At 37.5% G+C, this 16,323-nt stretch overlaps 1 protein-coding gene across 1 annotated transcript; it reads right to left on the bottom strand.

Annotated features, from left to right (window-relative positions):
* Positions 1-176: 176 nt before the first annotated feature.
* On the bottom strand, positions 177-13,682 carry LOC113573369 (uncharacterized). Its single transcript, XM_027003582.3, has 21 exons — positions 13,579-13,682; positions 8,728-9,654; positions 8,200-8,261; positions 7,754-7,792; positions 7,530-7,633; positions 7,354-7,412; positions 7,045-7,158; positions 6,787-6,912; positions 6,319-6,480; positions 6,114-6,238; positions 5,493-6,003; positions 3,404-3,524; positions 3,153-3,172; positions 2,746-2,868; positions 2,128-2,256; positions 1,924-2,046; positions 1,697-1,827; positions 1,281-1,590; positions 912-1,077; positions 607-722; positions 177-484 (listed from the first exon to the last, which is right to left on the bottom strand). The coding sequence occupies exons 2-21, from the start codon at positions 9,508-9,510 to the stop codon at positions 431-433; spliced, it is 3,378 nt and encodes a 1,125-aa protein (XP_026859383.2). The 5' UTR covers positions 9,511-9,654; positions 13,579-13,682; the 3' UTR covers positions 177-430.
* Between the last annotated feature and the right edge of the window lie 2,641 nt (positions 13,683-16,323).

Consider the following 16,323-nt stretch of genomic DNA (forward strand, 5'->3'; position numbering starts at 1 on the left):
CATCTGTCATGTGCTCAGTGTTAACCTTCTCTCATCTGTGAAGAGAATGGGACACCAGCGGCAGACCTGGTAATTCTGGTGTTCCCTGGTGAATGCCAATACAGGTAAAATGAGTGAAAGCAATGAAATAAAATGTAAAACAGATATTTGGTAGAGCTGTATCCATCACAACAAAGTCAATGTAAGGAATGCCTTTAATAATAGCAACATAAGTCTAAAATTCAGAAAAATAGTCAAAAAGGTACAATAACTGCAGTACGTTATAAAAGAGCTGAGACAAAACTGTAGACTGATATTTTCTGGTTTAATACACAACTAAATGGTGAATAAATTAACCTACTAATCATAAATATATTCAGTACACTGGACTAAATGACAGATGCTTATGCACATCAAATACTGTACAGCACCAGTTACAATCCTCTATAACTCAGTTCTTTCCACCATTTCTTTGTGTTTTGGCCTTCTCCTTTTCCAAGTGTTTCTAGAATAAGTAAAAAAGATGAACAGGTCATGCTTGCAGTTTGGAAAAACATTTCATTACAAACAAAATCATAAGACAAAAGTGTTACTAATCAAAACACGAGTTAAACCTTATAAAATTACCTTAAGTTTGTCAAAATGTGCCTGGCTACTGCAGTGAACCTTCTTAGCAGTATCTTCATTGCAGTAAAAAAGGAAGCAGACTCTGCAGTAATAACCCATCTTTACAAACTCCACACCTGCAATAATATGAAGATAAAACTGTAAAATGCATCATCAGAATAAAAACCTAGTCATGGAACAAAAAGTTGTGAATTAACATACTGGATACACAAAAATAATCAAACTATAATTAATGTATAATTAATATAACTTAGACCATAGACATAGACTGCCTGAAGGTACTAGACTAAAATATGTCTGCTTACCAACTGGCACATTTGGCTCATATGGCCCCAGAGTGGCCAGAGTGGTTTCAGGCTTTTTCACAGGCTGGGCAGGAATGGTGGGAGCAACATTAGTCTCCTGGCTCTTCTCAGTCAGACCAGCAGAAGGGGCAGCGGGTGTAGCAGCAGAATCATCATTTTCAGTCTTCTGCACAGAGAAGAAATAAAGTTGATCAATAATGTGAGAAAAGGGTTTTTATAGAAAAAAAAGTAAAAGCATTAAGTATTTACCAGGCCTGTGAAGTAACTTGGAGCAATAAAAAAGTAATAAAGAATTCCAACAGAAATTTTGTACTGACTGGAACTTCACTAAAATAAGCTCACAAACAGCAAATAAGCTAACAAACTGACCGGTTTGTTCTCAGTGTTGTGAACTTCTGTAGTATCTCCACTGAGTTTCTCTGTGTCCTCTTTCTTGACTTCAGGCACACTCTCACTGGATACATCTTGGGCTTCTTTGTCCTCCTGCTCCACTTCTTTTGATGCACTCTCAGCATTATCTGTGGTGGGCTTCTCCTCTTTGGCTTTCTTGATTGGAGGCTCCTCTTCCTTTTTCACATTAGTTTTGACCGGTGAGCTGATCTGGGCTTCTACCTCTTCTTCAGAGCGCTCCCTCTTCAATGTCCGTTTTTCTTCTGGCTCTGAGGATGGAGGTCTATGCCTGCCAGGTTAGAGAGAGTGAATTCGCATAAAATGTTTCAGGACTTAGAAACAAACCTGTGAAGTCATCCATTATACAAAACTAGATATAGGAATTTGACACTCACCCATGTTTGAGTTGTTTGTATTTCCTGCTGACATAGACAACAAGCCGTTTGCCTTGAAACTTTGGTGGATTCTCCTTGCAGGCCTCTGCAAATTTCTCTGCATCCTCACCCCTGTCCATCTCAATAAAACACTGGAAGCCATACACACGAAGCAAAACATTACACTCCCGTTTTACAGTGAGAGAGAGACATGGATAATAAAAGACTTGCCACAACACACCCATTACCTCATTGCGGGATCGATTCAAAAAGTAGCGTCTGATTTTGCCAAATGGCTCTGCAATTTTCAGAAGGGATGCATCTGATGTTGTAAAAGGTGGAATATGTCCAATATAGATGACTCTGCCACTCTGTAAATGTTGTAAATACATTTTTTATGGCTAGGACTAACAAGTTAAAATTTAAAGGTTCAAGAGAGTAATGTTTCTCACTTGGATTGCTGGGTAGGTCCGCGAATGGTAAATTTTCACTGTTTCTCCACACACAGATGGTATGACATTTCCACTGTAAAACTGCACCATTGTTTTGGCTTCTTGTTCACTTGAAAATTCTAGAAATGCCTTGAAACAGAACATGAATTAACATACTTTGAACATTTCATATTTCAGGAGAGGAAAGAAAGAAATTGCAATATCAGCTTATGCACTCATAGCAGTCATTACAAAATCCCTCTAAAATAGTACCAAATATATTCAGATCTTCAATGGTAAACAGTAAAGACAATACTACATGTTTTGGAGTGACCGGCTATAAATAGCCTTTGGTGAACTCTTTGGCCACAACGAGTCTGATGACATTGGCATTTATTGCGAAATGTTTCTGAACACATAATGACAACAAATAAGATAAAATATTATGTGTGGCCCTTGATCTAATATTAATGAAAATATTAATCTCTAAATGTGAATTTTTATTAAATTAATAATTTGATAAATCTATAAGAAACAGTGCAACGATTTTCTTACACAAGGATTTTACTGGGTAATATTTACATTATGAAGCAGCAGTACGAACACATACATTATTATTGCGCATACACTAAAACCCACCTCAGGCCTGACATCCAGCACCAGGTGTCGCACCACTTTCCCAAAGGGCTTAGCCAGAGCCAGGATCTCATCGAGATGTCCAAAGCTGTGCTTAAATCCAGATATGTTGACCACTCTCATGCCCTGTAAATGAGGTCTTGATTATTATTCCAGTTCGCTCTGAAAGCGACAAGAAATTTACATATTGTCATTATTCTGGAAAACAAATGCACTTCAGAAACAGATTCTATTAATTCACAACATGGTTGCTTACAGCTGTACAAATGATCAGAGAGCAACATTTAGCATAAATAAATTAATAAATAATAATAATCATCATCATCATCAAAATTCCAACATCTCAAAATGTGCAAACAATTCACTTGAAGCAAGCGTTTGAAAAATCTATGAGAAATGTGACTACTTACTCCACTTTCCCTTGATCTACCTGACAAAAAAAAGACAAAATTGTCAATTTGAAAGATTTTTAAAGCATCAGTGTTTTAGATGTTTACATACTGCTTCGGTAATATGGCTCATAATTTGCAAGTGTCAGTCTCAATCTATAGCAATGAATTGTCAACTAATCAAAAGAGGATAATTGGTTGTCAGTAATCTAGAATTATCTATCTTATTATTAAATTACACAAGGCAAAACAACCTTTTTTGGTTGCAGTACCTGAAGAAGTTTTAGCTCTAGATTTTGAGTCATGCCTTTCAGCCTCTTCCTCCTCTGCTAGCTCATCCAGAGTCACAAACTCATCCATGTTTTCAGGGAAATCGGATTCTCCAGGTCCCTCCTATAATCACACAGACAGGCGACATTACTTATGTTACTCAAGTGGGAAGAATCAGTGAAACCACAACATCATTGATTTTTCATATTTCAGGCCTATATACATCCAGGTATTCATCTTTATTACCACAATTTGCTCAGGTAGACATTATCTATAATAGTGGTGTACATTTATTTTAGAGGGGACATAATATGCTTTTCCAGTTTCTTTCTTTTCCTTTGGTGTAATATTGCTGCATGTAAATGGTCTGTAAAGTTACAAAACCTGAAGCACACGCTAGAGGGAGTAACTCTCACAAAGAAACTACTTTTCTCAGCTGCCTGAAGTGCCCCATTTCAGCCATTTACATTGTTACAAGATAACACAATCTTGTAATACTTTCCATATTACCTGGCTACTGGTGAGCTTGGCATACTCTCACAAGTACAGGACATCTGATAAGATTTGTCAAAAAGAGTGTTCTGTGTTGTGAAGGGAAATCTCCTTTGTATGGTCTGCCAAAGCCAGAACCACAAAGAAGTAAGTGGCTGAAATAAATTTTTCCCTGTTCACTCCACTGTTCCAGTTATTTTACTGTGTGAACAGCACAGAGGACTGATTCAAAACCATGTGCAGTTCGATGCTGGATTTTCACATCTCTTACTCCTGAAGGATGGGACAGTTCCAACTTTGTGTGGCCTAACACAAGAAATATGTGTTATTATTTGTGGATTTTGGATGTTTAAAGCAAACAACGTAGCTTCTAAATTGTTCAAGGGGGTTGGTAGCTATAGCTATACCATAGACCCAGTGCTCGCCTGTAGGCTTCTCAGCTAACAAAGCTAACTTGACAACTATTTTAATGTAACACATACTTGTACTTTACAAAATTAAAAGAAGATCCTGACCAAGAGGGTAGAACAATTTAAATTGTCCATTTTTAGCTGTTTAGCTCCATTCACCCCCATTCATTTTGGGCCCTCTGGCAGTTGGCGCCGCAAAAACTGGCTCTACTTGCGACTGATTATTGCCTTATGTCAGATCACTGTCACACATCATCACCTGTGTGTATTTACACTGGAGCACACTAAACAGGCCTGCACAAGATAAAGTAACTCAGAAGGAAACTGCTGCTTTCCGAAGATGTAGGTTTCTTATAACAAGCGTACTGAGTTCTAAGTGACTACCACCTCTCTTGAACTCCTTCCTTCCATAAAATTGCATACAGTAATATCAAAGTAATGACAAATGTTCCACCTCTACTCTAGATTAGTTTTCACAACAAAAATACTTTCTGTGTATCAAAATACACTCACCGGCCACTTTATTAGGTAAACCTGCTCAACTGCTCGATAACGCAAATGTCTAATCAGCTAACCACAGGGCAGCAACTCAATGTCCGGTCTTACATATGTAGACATGGTCAAGATGGCCTGCTGAAGTTCAAACCAAACATTTAAATGGGGAAGAAAGATTATTTAAGTGACTTTGAACATGGCAGGGTTGTTAGTGCTAGATAAGCTGATCTGAGTATTTCAGAAAATGCTGATCTATTGGTATTTTCCAGCACAATCATCTCAACCATCCACTTGTTATAGTATCCAGAAGAGCATCTCTGAACATAGATGGGCTACAGAAGCAGAAGAACACACGAGGTGTCACTACTGTCAGCTAAGACCAGACAACTGAGGCTACAGTTTACACAAGCTCATCAAACTGGACAAAATAAGATTGCTGGTCTGATAAGTCTTGATTTCTGCGGTGACATTCAGATGGTAGGGTCAGAATTTGGTGTAAACTACATGGAAGCATGGCATAAACCATCCTGCCTTGTATCAATGGTTCATACTGGTGGTGGTGGTGGTGGTGGTGTAATGGTTTGGGGGATATTTTTTGGCAGAATTTGGGCCCCATAATGCCAATTGAGCATCATTTAATCCCATAGAGCACCTTTGGGATGTGGTGGAACAGGAGATTTGCATAATCCCCTACCTGCTCAAAAGAATCTTCTGGAATGTAGTCATCATCAGCCACACCCTGGACAACTGTGGATTTGAGCTCCTCTGTGAAGTCTTCTCGGTCCTGCTCCACCTCTGGCTCCGCTGGTTTCTCTGACTGCACCACCTGCTCCAAGTCTGCTTCCTCCGGGATCTTCATGCTCTTAGCTTCAGGTGTCCTGCCCTCAGATGTCTTAACTGCAGAGTCTTCAGACACCTCTAAGGCCTCATGGTATAGAGACTTGTTCATGGTTGACTCACCATTGCAAATCTGGCTGGCTTCCTTTGCGGTCTCCACAACATCCTCTCCTTCATCACCAGACCCTTCTGCCAGAACATCCTCAGGCTTTGGCTCTTCTGCCTTCTCTGTTGAGCTCTCTCTGTCAATGGAGCTGGTGTTTCTCTGAGAGCTGGACAAGGTTTTGGCGGTAGAGCTGCTGCTGCTGCTCTTAAGGCTCACTTCATCTCTGTCCTGTCTTCCCTGTCCTCCCTTGCCATATGGAACCCTAATTCACAGTGCACAGATCTTTTTTCTTCTCTTGATTCTTCCCAGACAAATCAGAAGAATTTCCAAAAGATTATAAACACTGTTGCTTTATGCAAATTAATTACTCACATTAAGGTCTTGTACTTGGTGCAGATGTTTAGACGGATGGGCCTACGGCATACAGTTAATGGATGGAGAGTGTAGTACTTCACCAACATCTCTGCATCCTCTGGATTGCTCATTTGCACAAATGCCTGTGATAGATACGATAAGTAAACACCAATAGAAAGAGAAATTATTTCTAATATGCATAATTTAATTATAGGTGTTTGACCTGATCATTCCAGAAAATATGTTTTTCAACAGTGCCAAATTGACTGGATATTTTAAGTAACTCCATCTTTTTGTCATTCTGTCTTGGCAAATTGGAAAAGAACACCACTTGGCTGTTTGCTCCCTTGACATTTTTCCGGCTTCTCTCAGGTCTCTCACTTTTCTATAAGAAAACAAATTATATACAGCATTTTGTTTTACAGAGAAATTTGATTCATACTTGTGCAAGACATGGATTCATTTTATTGTAGACCATAAAAATGATGACAGAGTGGTATAACTAAAAAGAATAGGCTAGTCTAACTGCTAGTCTCCACACACAGATAGGTTAGTGGCTAGTCTAACTGCTTAAATCTTCCTAAATACATAAACTTGTGTGTTCTCATAATAAATAGGCTGAAATGAGAAACACTGAACAAATGAAGTTTTGTTTTTCTATTTCAGTTTGGATTTCTCTTCATGATCTTACCTCAATGACCAACAGCTCCTTGGATAAATAAATTTGCACTTTTTTACCATGCAAAATAGCTGGTGTCTTCTGGTAAAAGTTAGCCATTGCCAGAGCCTCCTCGTGAGTCTGAAGCTCCAAAAAGGCCTGCCAGACACAGATTACAGTGTTAAAACATGAACTATATAATATCTTGAGGAAGCTGATGAGTAAAACATAACTTCTTAAAATTAGTTTAAATTTCTTCATGTGAATTGGTTAAAATGTGCTGTGATTTACCTTGTTGTTGAGTACAATGTGTTCACAAATGGTGCCAAATGGGTCAGCCAAACCAAACAGGGTAGATAACACTGGTTTTCGGTCATATTTCATCATTACCACCCTGCTTCTTATCTGACATTAAAAGCAACAAAATGTAAGTAATTATACACTAAGCCTTCTGTTTTAAGACCATTTAAACAACGTTTAGCACCAAAGAAAGAAATTATTGGATAATTAGTATTAAGGTAGGCAAACCATCTAGTTTATTTAAATGTTATTTATTATTTTGTAGAAATGCTCTATTATAGGTTTGTAAGGCATTATTACCTTTGGTGGCACTGAGCATGACTGCATTTTGCTTGCTATACCTATGCCAAAATACGATCCTTTAAAAACAAAAAAAAAATAAAGAAAGAGTACTTCTCAGCTATTTTTATTAACTACAATAGTGGTAGCTTATAAACCTATCACAGAAGCCCCAAATTTAAATACAGACATATTACCCCAGACTGAAGTCATCCCTGTTCTCTGTCTAAGACCACCAGATGGAGCAGCCCCCTGCAATCCATCTGATCGGCCTTTTGTGTCCAGGGAGAGAAACCCCAACCTAAGAGAGACAAAACTAAATGTTCAGTTATGGGAATCTTACTAATTTGGAGCCTAAAATGTTTATACAATAAACACTAAATACCAGAATACATAAACAACAAACTTGTCAGCTACATACAGCTGTCTAGAAGGCATCTGGGGATCCCAATCTGGATACCTGAACAAGCAGAGAGCAGTTTTTTAAATCCCATTTTTCTGTCAACTTCAGTGATTGAGACAATTCCCACCCAATGACTGTCTAGCTGGCTCTTCCCTGCCAACGGTGGAGGACACACTTCCTCTAAGAGACATCAAGCCAAGAACCACATATTTTCAAGCTGTTACTGAATGCATTCAGAGGAAAGAACTATCCACCCTTCTCAGGAAATTCAAGCATACATCCACAGTTGGCTACTTGCAAAGGACAGGGAAGATTGTAGTTCCCTCTCTCCCACCCAGAGAGCAGCACCAATTAGCTTTAAAAATTGCTCACAAATTATGACTGTAAACAGACACACTGCAATTTATGTAGAAACACTTGCACCTACGCTCAATAGCTGAAGGAAACATTTATGCAATACATACAGTTGTAAAAGGACCCTCCGATTTTCAATATGTCGTATCCCAGTTTTGTGGTGAGTCCATTCCTGGCCAACAAACCATTTGAATTATTAAAAATAAATAATGAAATATGTTTCCATCATCTAGTATAAAAATAAACAAAAACAAGCAACATAGCTCATCAAAAAACACATAGCTCATCTCTGACCTAACCACAATAGGCCTCCAATACAGAAGAATGATATTACTACCTAAGTCAAGAAATTTAACATGTAACAATCATACAATGAAAGATCAAGTTATTATAGATTACACAAAGGGTGCAGAAGGTTGTCTGAATGTTCAATGGTTCTGAACGCTGTATGTGAATCTCAACAGTGATTTACATTTCATGCCCACTCATTATTCCTTACAAACAATGGATGAACACCAAGAGGCACGAATGACCCAATTGAACACAGTTGTTGACATAGGTTTTTCTGCCATGTGGTTGACATGTTCAGGGAAAGAAAGCACAGATGTGTGCAAGAGACAAGTATTATAACTACTCACCATGGCAGAATGTACATCAAAGTCACAAAGGGAGCACACATGAGGAAACATGTGTGGCATGACTCCCAAGAAATCCTGTATTTTTCCCTGAGATGGAGTGCCCATCCTTCGCTGCATAAAGAGACCGTCAGATGTTGAAGATGACGCCATGCCAAGGCCTCGATAGTGGTCTGTGGAAAGCTCAGAATACTGCCGCTCTCTGCTGCTGCTGCCACCACCTCCGCCACCATAATCTAGCATGTCGTAGCTGCGAGTAGAGACGTCTTGCATGGAACCATAGCCAAAATCGCTCTGGGAGGCACGGCTCTGACTTTGTCCCGAGGAACGGTCCAGTCTTCCTCCCTGCATGTCTCCCCAGTCATCTCGCCCGCCTCTGTATGAAGTATCTGGGGAGTGTGATGGTAGGTCCCCGGCCAAATGCCGACTGGACTCCACCTTACGATTCTTAAGTTGCATGATAAGATGGGGTAGTGTCTGCAAGGTGATATTTTCCTCAGGAACCTGAGCCAGCACATCCAGGTCAGTGGGCGAGAGGCCGAGGCTAGCGAACAGCTTCATGGTATTGCTAAGGTGGCTGCCCACCCGGCGGGGCAGCTGGGAGTCGTGGTCTTGGCCATCCCCTCCTCCCAAGCCCCCCATTCCACCAAGCTGTTGAGAAGAGGAGCTGTAGGGATCAGAGTGAGATTCACCCATGCTAAAATTCAAAGTCTCCGCAGCAGCCAAGAGCCCACGGCCTACAGCAAAGCCTTTTTGAGCACTGTCTGGTGTCAGCTTCTGGGACATGGCTCAAAAATAGTATGAATCCAGACAGACGATAAAAAGAAAAGAATTAAGTAGTTGTTCACGTTGTCCAAAGAAGGACAGTCCAAATGTCAAAGATAAGTTCAACATTGAGAAAGGATGGCTCCTCTTCTAAATGAAACCGGTCTGTGGAAAGACAATGGAGCAATGATTCTAGCATACCACCAACTGGAAAGACACAGGAAAGACAATGAAAAGAAATGACATATGATGAAAACCTGACAAAAAAAATGATCAACTGTAACAACTATTAACTTCAATAACTGCAGGAAAGACAACATGGATTATTTAACAAAAATGTGCAATAGAGCTTTAAAGAGAAAATGTTAAGAATTAGAACTATGCATGTCCTTACATTGGTCAGAAAAGACTAAAAACATTGCATATCAGTGTAAAGTGAGAAGACAATGGAGATATAATGCACATAATCATATTTAAAAAATAAATTAGAAGGTGTAAAACTAGAGGAGAGACAATCAAAAATGGGTATTTCCATTGGGCAGACATGTCAGAAGAAGACAGAACAGCATGTGTTTTGAATCCAGGAGATATGCCCTTTTATTTGAATAAGAGCACATTCCCATAAAAGAACCACTCTTAAATGAAAAAGGATTCGTAAAAAGTAGAGAGCATGTGAAGAAGTGTGTGGCTTTACTTAAACAGGTCAAAACTGAACAAGTTATGTTCTCTTCATCCAAAGAAAACTAACCAGCTAGTGCACTCTTTAAACTAATAACATAATTACAACAGAATGTGCAGCTGTAATTATTGAGAAAAAAAAGTCAGAAAATAGTGTGCACACTTCTGGACATACAATAGTTAAATTAGCCCTTGCAATAAAGAAACCATATATATCCATATACTATTCTTCCACATTCTACAGAATAAAAACAATAATATAAAGCATTATTGGAAGTTTTATTTTTAAATGCCCTCATGAATGAAGTAAATTCTAAATAAAGCATAGTTAGCATTTTAATGTAATTTTAATGTAAAACTTGTACAAAATCAAAAAATAAAATAACTGATTACACAAAAAGGGCAAGTAGCTTATTTTTTCATTGCAAGGGCTCAAATAAGGCCCAAATGGAAATGGAATACAATGTCAAAATATGAATAAATATGAATAACAAAATCACTGAAGTAGGATACCCAGCCTTACTGCAGCCAAACGACAGAGGAGACACTGCTTTTGGATACTGATTTTGTGGCTTCTTAAAGGAAAATTTCCCCAGCCAAAGCACAAAATGTGGGCTGTTGCAAAGTGTACACTGCTTTCACCGCCTTTTAATTGTAGAGAATTCCCTTCATGTGTATTTAGATCAGGCACCATTAGAGGGAGCCTTCAGGCAGGATATGGCAGCTGCGGGTGCTCCTGAGCAAGGCTAGGAAGCCAAACGCTCCTACAGTTAAGCTCATGGTGTATAGTTTGTGTTCGTGAAGACATACATCGTTAATCTAAGTACATGGTCGGATATAACGCAGTAATTGGCTAGTTAAGTATAAAACAGCGGCGCTGCAGCTAAATCCATCACACCCAAATGTTACAAATATTGTATGTGTTTAAGGCGATGAAGGTGAAATGCACTGCTATTAGTTTATCGTGTGATTTATGGTTATTATTGCATATACTTAACTAAGTAGGCTAATAACATATTTCGTTGTGTTTAGTCCACCTTGTTTCTCATTTCAGAAGACCATGTTTATTGTCACTCTAAACCTATGGTCTGCTGAATACTGAATAGTTATTTACTAAAATTAAGGATGAAATTAGCGATGTCTGGATTTTGAAAGTTACAAAAGTCTTAAACTGCATATTAGACTTTTTAATAATCAAATTAGCCACACACCAGTGTTATATTTTCTCAATTGTACAAAGTATGTAACGGATTTTAAAGTTGTTCATTTATGGAAGCCATTTTTCTTCACGGTATCCATTTCAGTGAAAACTATCAGTAGTTAAGGAAAGTTTGGCTGAAGGGTTCTTAAACCAAATGCTTACATAAGAATCACGACATGTCTAAACTATCACATTCAGTGACATGAAAATGGTAACCTAGCTACCTAGGCTAATTTTACCTTTTGGTGACATGGGGTAATATGCTTTTCTTTTTTATAAATAGACTATTACCAGTTCCTGGTGTGAAAGTTAGTACATTTCAATCTAAAATTTTAATGACATGCATGTGTCAAGAAGAGAACATGATCCTAAATGAATTACTGGCCAACGATGCAAATTTGGTGTACAAAGACTCACAGACAAAATTTCATAGCTATGGGACATCAACAAAAAAAACAAAAACAATAACAACCCTGAATCAAGATCATTTCCACTGAAATGAATGTAGTTTGACATTTGCTGTCAAAAAGCTAATGTGACTGGCTTTTACAGTGAGTGGTGTAGCAGCCACAGGTGAAGTGAAAGTGGGCAATGGGACATTATTCCCTCTATAAAACATGAACTGTCTTTTAAAATTATTTACAAAATATTAATTATTACACAAGATGGTGGAGAAAGTCCCATAGTGAACTTTCTTGTATCAATTTATCTCTCTAAATCGATATAAAAAGAGCACCTTGAAAATTATAGTTCGTAACCAGGTCTTGAAAGTGAAATTCAGAGTATTAACAACCTGTACTGAGTATACTTTTTTTTTAACAGACTACTAATTGTAAGCAAACTACTAATCTTTTATATCAAAAAGCTAGCACATGTTGCTTTTATTTGTTGTGTTTATTTTATGGACAAATGATTACACATTTTGCTTATACACAGTTACAGTTTATGCAACCCAACAAGTAGTTCTGCTAGGTGCTACCAGGTAAACAATGACAACTAGCATTTAAATCAGGGAATACCTACTAACGACCATTTCATTATTACATATGATTGAATATATTTATTTGTACTAAGATACTAATTAATATTTTAAACTGTAGTATTTGGGTGAATTCCCCTTTAACTTTGCTGACTGATGTCACACATCCCCCACAACACGTTTTTAGTTACCATTATTGAAGAATGAAAATGAAAAAATAAAAATGGGACATTAAACTATTAGCTACTAAAACTGGCAGGCATACTGTTCATTTTAAAATCACTTTCTTACTGATATAACCATAAGCATAGGTTGTGTATGAAAACCGGTGCATTTGGTGTGAAATGCATGTATATATGTGGGTGTGTTAAGTTTGCGTCAGGTGGTGGTGTTTTTTTTGTTTGTTTGTTTTTTTTGGAGTGACTCGAGCCCAAGTAAAGCCAAGTGTTTTGTAATGAAATCCACTGTAGCGTTAGGTTTGTCAATCAGAACATACGAACTGAGCATTACTGAGCAAAAGGCATAAGCATTACTTTTAAAGAAAAGGATTAAAGAAAAACACGACGAGCAACAAAGTAGCTAACGATACTGACTTGGCACTAGCTAAATAGATATGTGGTTTTTTTAAGCCCTAGGATGTGCAAAGTTAAGAAATGAGGGATGGTACAGTGTGAGCCAAGGGAAAGCATAAGATAAAAACAAGAAGGAGAGATTAAACCATCCCTGCTGTGTTCAATTAGATTAACCTTGAATAATTACACAGAACTTTGTACATATCACCACAGATATATAAAACAAGGACAGACAGTCGAATGTCGACAGTCAAAGCCCAACTTGTAATCTAAAGGATATCTATGAATTGAATCCTGATCAACAAGGAAATACCGACTAGGTTAGCAAGATGCATAGCTAGAGATAGGTGAGCTAGCTAGCCAATATCAGAACTATTACTGAACTTGCAAACCGCGACAGGATGTTTAGTAATGACTAAGAGCAAGATGTAACGAGGTAGCTGGACAGCCATCACAGATACAAAGATACAAACTGCAAAGGTTTCCGATTTGTCAGCAAGCTACAAAAATGTCCAATTCGATAGCTTCGTGTGCTGGTAAATTTAGCAAGCAAGCAAGCTACTTCATTTACAGTTTCACGCAAAATTAATAACGCAGAGGAACGTAATCATTCTTGTATGAATTAGGTTAAAACTATTAACTTTAACTAACCTACTTACATTTTTGGTTTTATTTTTCTTTCAGACTCAAAAATAGGCTCCCATCTAAGGTAGGGGTAGTTTGGTGTACGGCTAGATGATGACGGCCGACAAAGACCATGCGCAGTTTGAACACTGCTCAATCTGCAAAGAATAGACTGTACAGTCTATGGGATAGAAGCGCAGTGTAAAAGGTTGTATGCCCTCGACCGTAAACAAATAATAAAATATTTTATTTTCATCAAAGACTTTAAACTTAATATTCGTTAGTCTATTTACCAGCTTTTAGAATTAAATAAGCATTTTCAGTGCTGTGTATGTCATGCTTTATTCAAATACAGTCAATATTCAAATACTTGGTTAACCTGCCGGGTATTTGTGCCTTTTATATTGTTTCAGTACCCCAATAACTGGATAACTTGCCTATTATTTCTTGTCTTTAGAGTCTGCAGTGGTTCTATTTATTCAGTATTCAAATACCCAGACAGCTTGCCTGGTATTTAATTACTCTGTAGTCTGCATTGCCTTATCTATACAATATCCAAATACCTGATATGTTGACAGCAGGGCAGATATGTTTAAGTATTAAAACTGAAAGCCATGACAACCCTTCAGCTTCCTTGCAGAACTGCAAATAGCAATGTTGGACTGTCAGTACTATGTATACACTTGCTGAGATTTATATTTACTTCATATTTTATATCATGTACTTGTTTTGCATATCTTGTATGTCTTCTATCACAATGTTCTTTCATGTTATAAAACTGACTAGGATCAGAATAATTTTGTACAACTGTGTGTATGTGACATTTGAATGAACACACATTCCACAATGCAAAGGTCTGTTTACAGGCTGTAGATCCTGTTTGTTCCTTTTATATGATGAATTATTAATTCAAGTTCAAGTTCAAGTTCAAGTTCGGTTTATTCGTCACATACATAGTCATACACAGTATAACACGCAGTGAAATGGTGGAGAGTGCTCTGTCCAAACTGAGGAAGAGAACAGGGGTGCATAGAGAAAAAAATATATATGCAGATAAATATATATATTCTATGTATGTACAAAAATATATTAACAATGTATGTACAATATATGTATATTATGATTATATACACAATGTACAATGTATATGGTTGGGTATATATGTACACAATCTACAGAATGTACAGATCCATTTTATATAGTAACATATCTACAGTTGTCTAATTTCCCAGTCTATTTGTAAATGTGGATATTATCAGTGATGTTTGCTAAAAACGTTAATAGACCTAGTAGTCTACATCAAGAATTTGCCTACACAACATAGTATACTGTCTTGTTAACTTCACATTCTTAATAAAATATTTTTAAAGGTTGCTTAGTAACTGTAATGAATGTCTGATGCTTTACACATTTGTAAGTACTCCAAGATAATTTCATTGCTGAGGCAATTAAAACCTAAAAAACTTTCCACTTTCTTTTAAGTGATGGGCATTGCAGAGTATACACATATAGTGTCCCTCTTGTCTTTTCAAGACACCCCACATTTGAAATGGCTTCATCATAGTGCACCCACCTATGCAGGCTCAGAAGCTGTCTATTACCCAAAATTCTGTCAGATACAGCCAAGGACCAATCAGAGTGGATGATTTTCTATCAAACAGTCTGAGCATCTCTGCAGTCTGGCAGTAAAGAAAATATTAAAATATGCAAAATGTTTAAATGCATTGCCCTATTGATTTATTAGTAGTTATTAAGGATTTTTAGCTGTTAATTAGCACTACAGTCAAAACATGCAACATCACACAATTGTCACAATATTCAAGTCTGACATAAATGCACTCTTTTAAACAGAACACTTTTGAGGACTTGTGCACCATAGACTGTTAATGTCACCAAATTGTGGACTTTGAGGAGGATCACTGGGCCATTTTTTGTCACGTATGTGTCTTGAAGGAATGTATAAATTCCTCTATAAATTTAGTATTCCTCTGATATGATTTATGTTCCTACAGGAAAATATGAATTTGTGCAGGATTTTAATACTACATATTAGGTAGGATTTCATACCTGCAAAGAAAAAATATTATATGAAGGTTTTTAAATTACTCCAGTAGGAGAAGATAAATCCAATCCAGACCAGGAGTTCATTCAGACCAGTTCAGTTCATTCAAAGCATGATTTCCATAGATACAGTGGTGTGAAAAGTGTTTGCCCCCTTCCTGAAATCTTTTTTTTTTTTTGCATGTTTGTTACACTTAGATCATCATATTTCAGATCATCAAAGAAATTTAAATATTAGACAAAGATAACACAAGTAAATACAAAATGCAGTTTTTAAATTAAGGTTTTTATTATTAAGGGGAAAAAATTCCAAACCTACATGGCTCTGTGTGAAAAAAGTGATTGCCCCCTAAACCTAATAACTGGTTGGACCACCCTTAGAAACAACAATTGCAATCAAGCGTTTACACTGTGGAGGAATTTTGGCCCACTCATCTTTGCAGAATTGTTGTAATTTGGCCACATTGGAGGGTTTTCGAGCATGAATCATCTTTTTAAGGTCATGCCACAGCATCTCAATCGGATTCAGGTCAGGACTTTAACTAGACTACTCTAAAGTCTTCATTTTGTTTTTCTTAAGCCATTCAGAGGTGGACTTGCTGGTGTGTTTTGGATCATTGTCCTGCTGCAGAACCCAAGTGTGCTTCAGCTTCAGGTCATGAACAGATGGCCAGACATTCTCCTTCAGGATTTTTTGGTAGACAGCAGAATTCATGGTC

The sequence above is a fragment of the Electrophorus electricus genome, chromosome 16 (genome assembly GCF_041902795.1).
Source record: "Electrophorus electricus isolate QZ-2024a chromosome 16, ASM4190279v1, whole genome shotgun sequence".
Taxonomy (NCBI): domain Eukaryota; kingdom Metazoa; phylum Chordata; class Actinopteri; order Gymnotiformes; family Gymnotidae; genus Electrophorus; species Electrophorus electricus.

Excerpts from the sequence above, each read along its gene's own strand:
- LOC113573369 (XM_027003582.3), bottom strand. The coding sequence starts at position 9,510 with ATGTCCCAGAAGCTGACACCAGACAGTGCTCAAAAAGGCTTTGCTGTA. Across the intron at positions 6,913-7,044 it reads ACATTGTACTCAACAACAAG|GCCTTTTTGGAGCTTCAGAC; the intron begins GTAAATCACAGC and ends TGTGTCTGGCAG. Across the intron at positions 2,869-3,152 it reads GTAGATCAAGGGAAAGTGGA|GGCATGAGAGTGGTCAACAT; the intron begins GTAAGTAGTCAC and ends CCTCATTTACAG.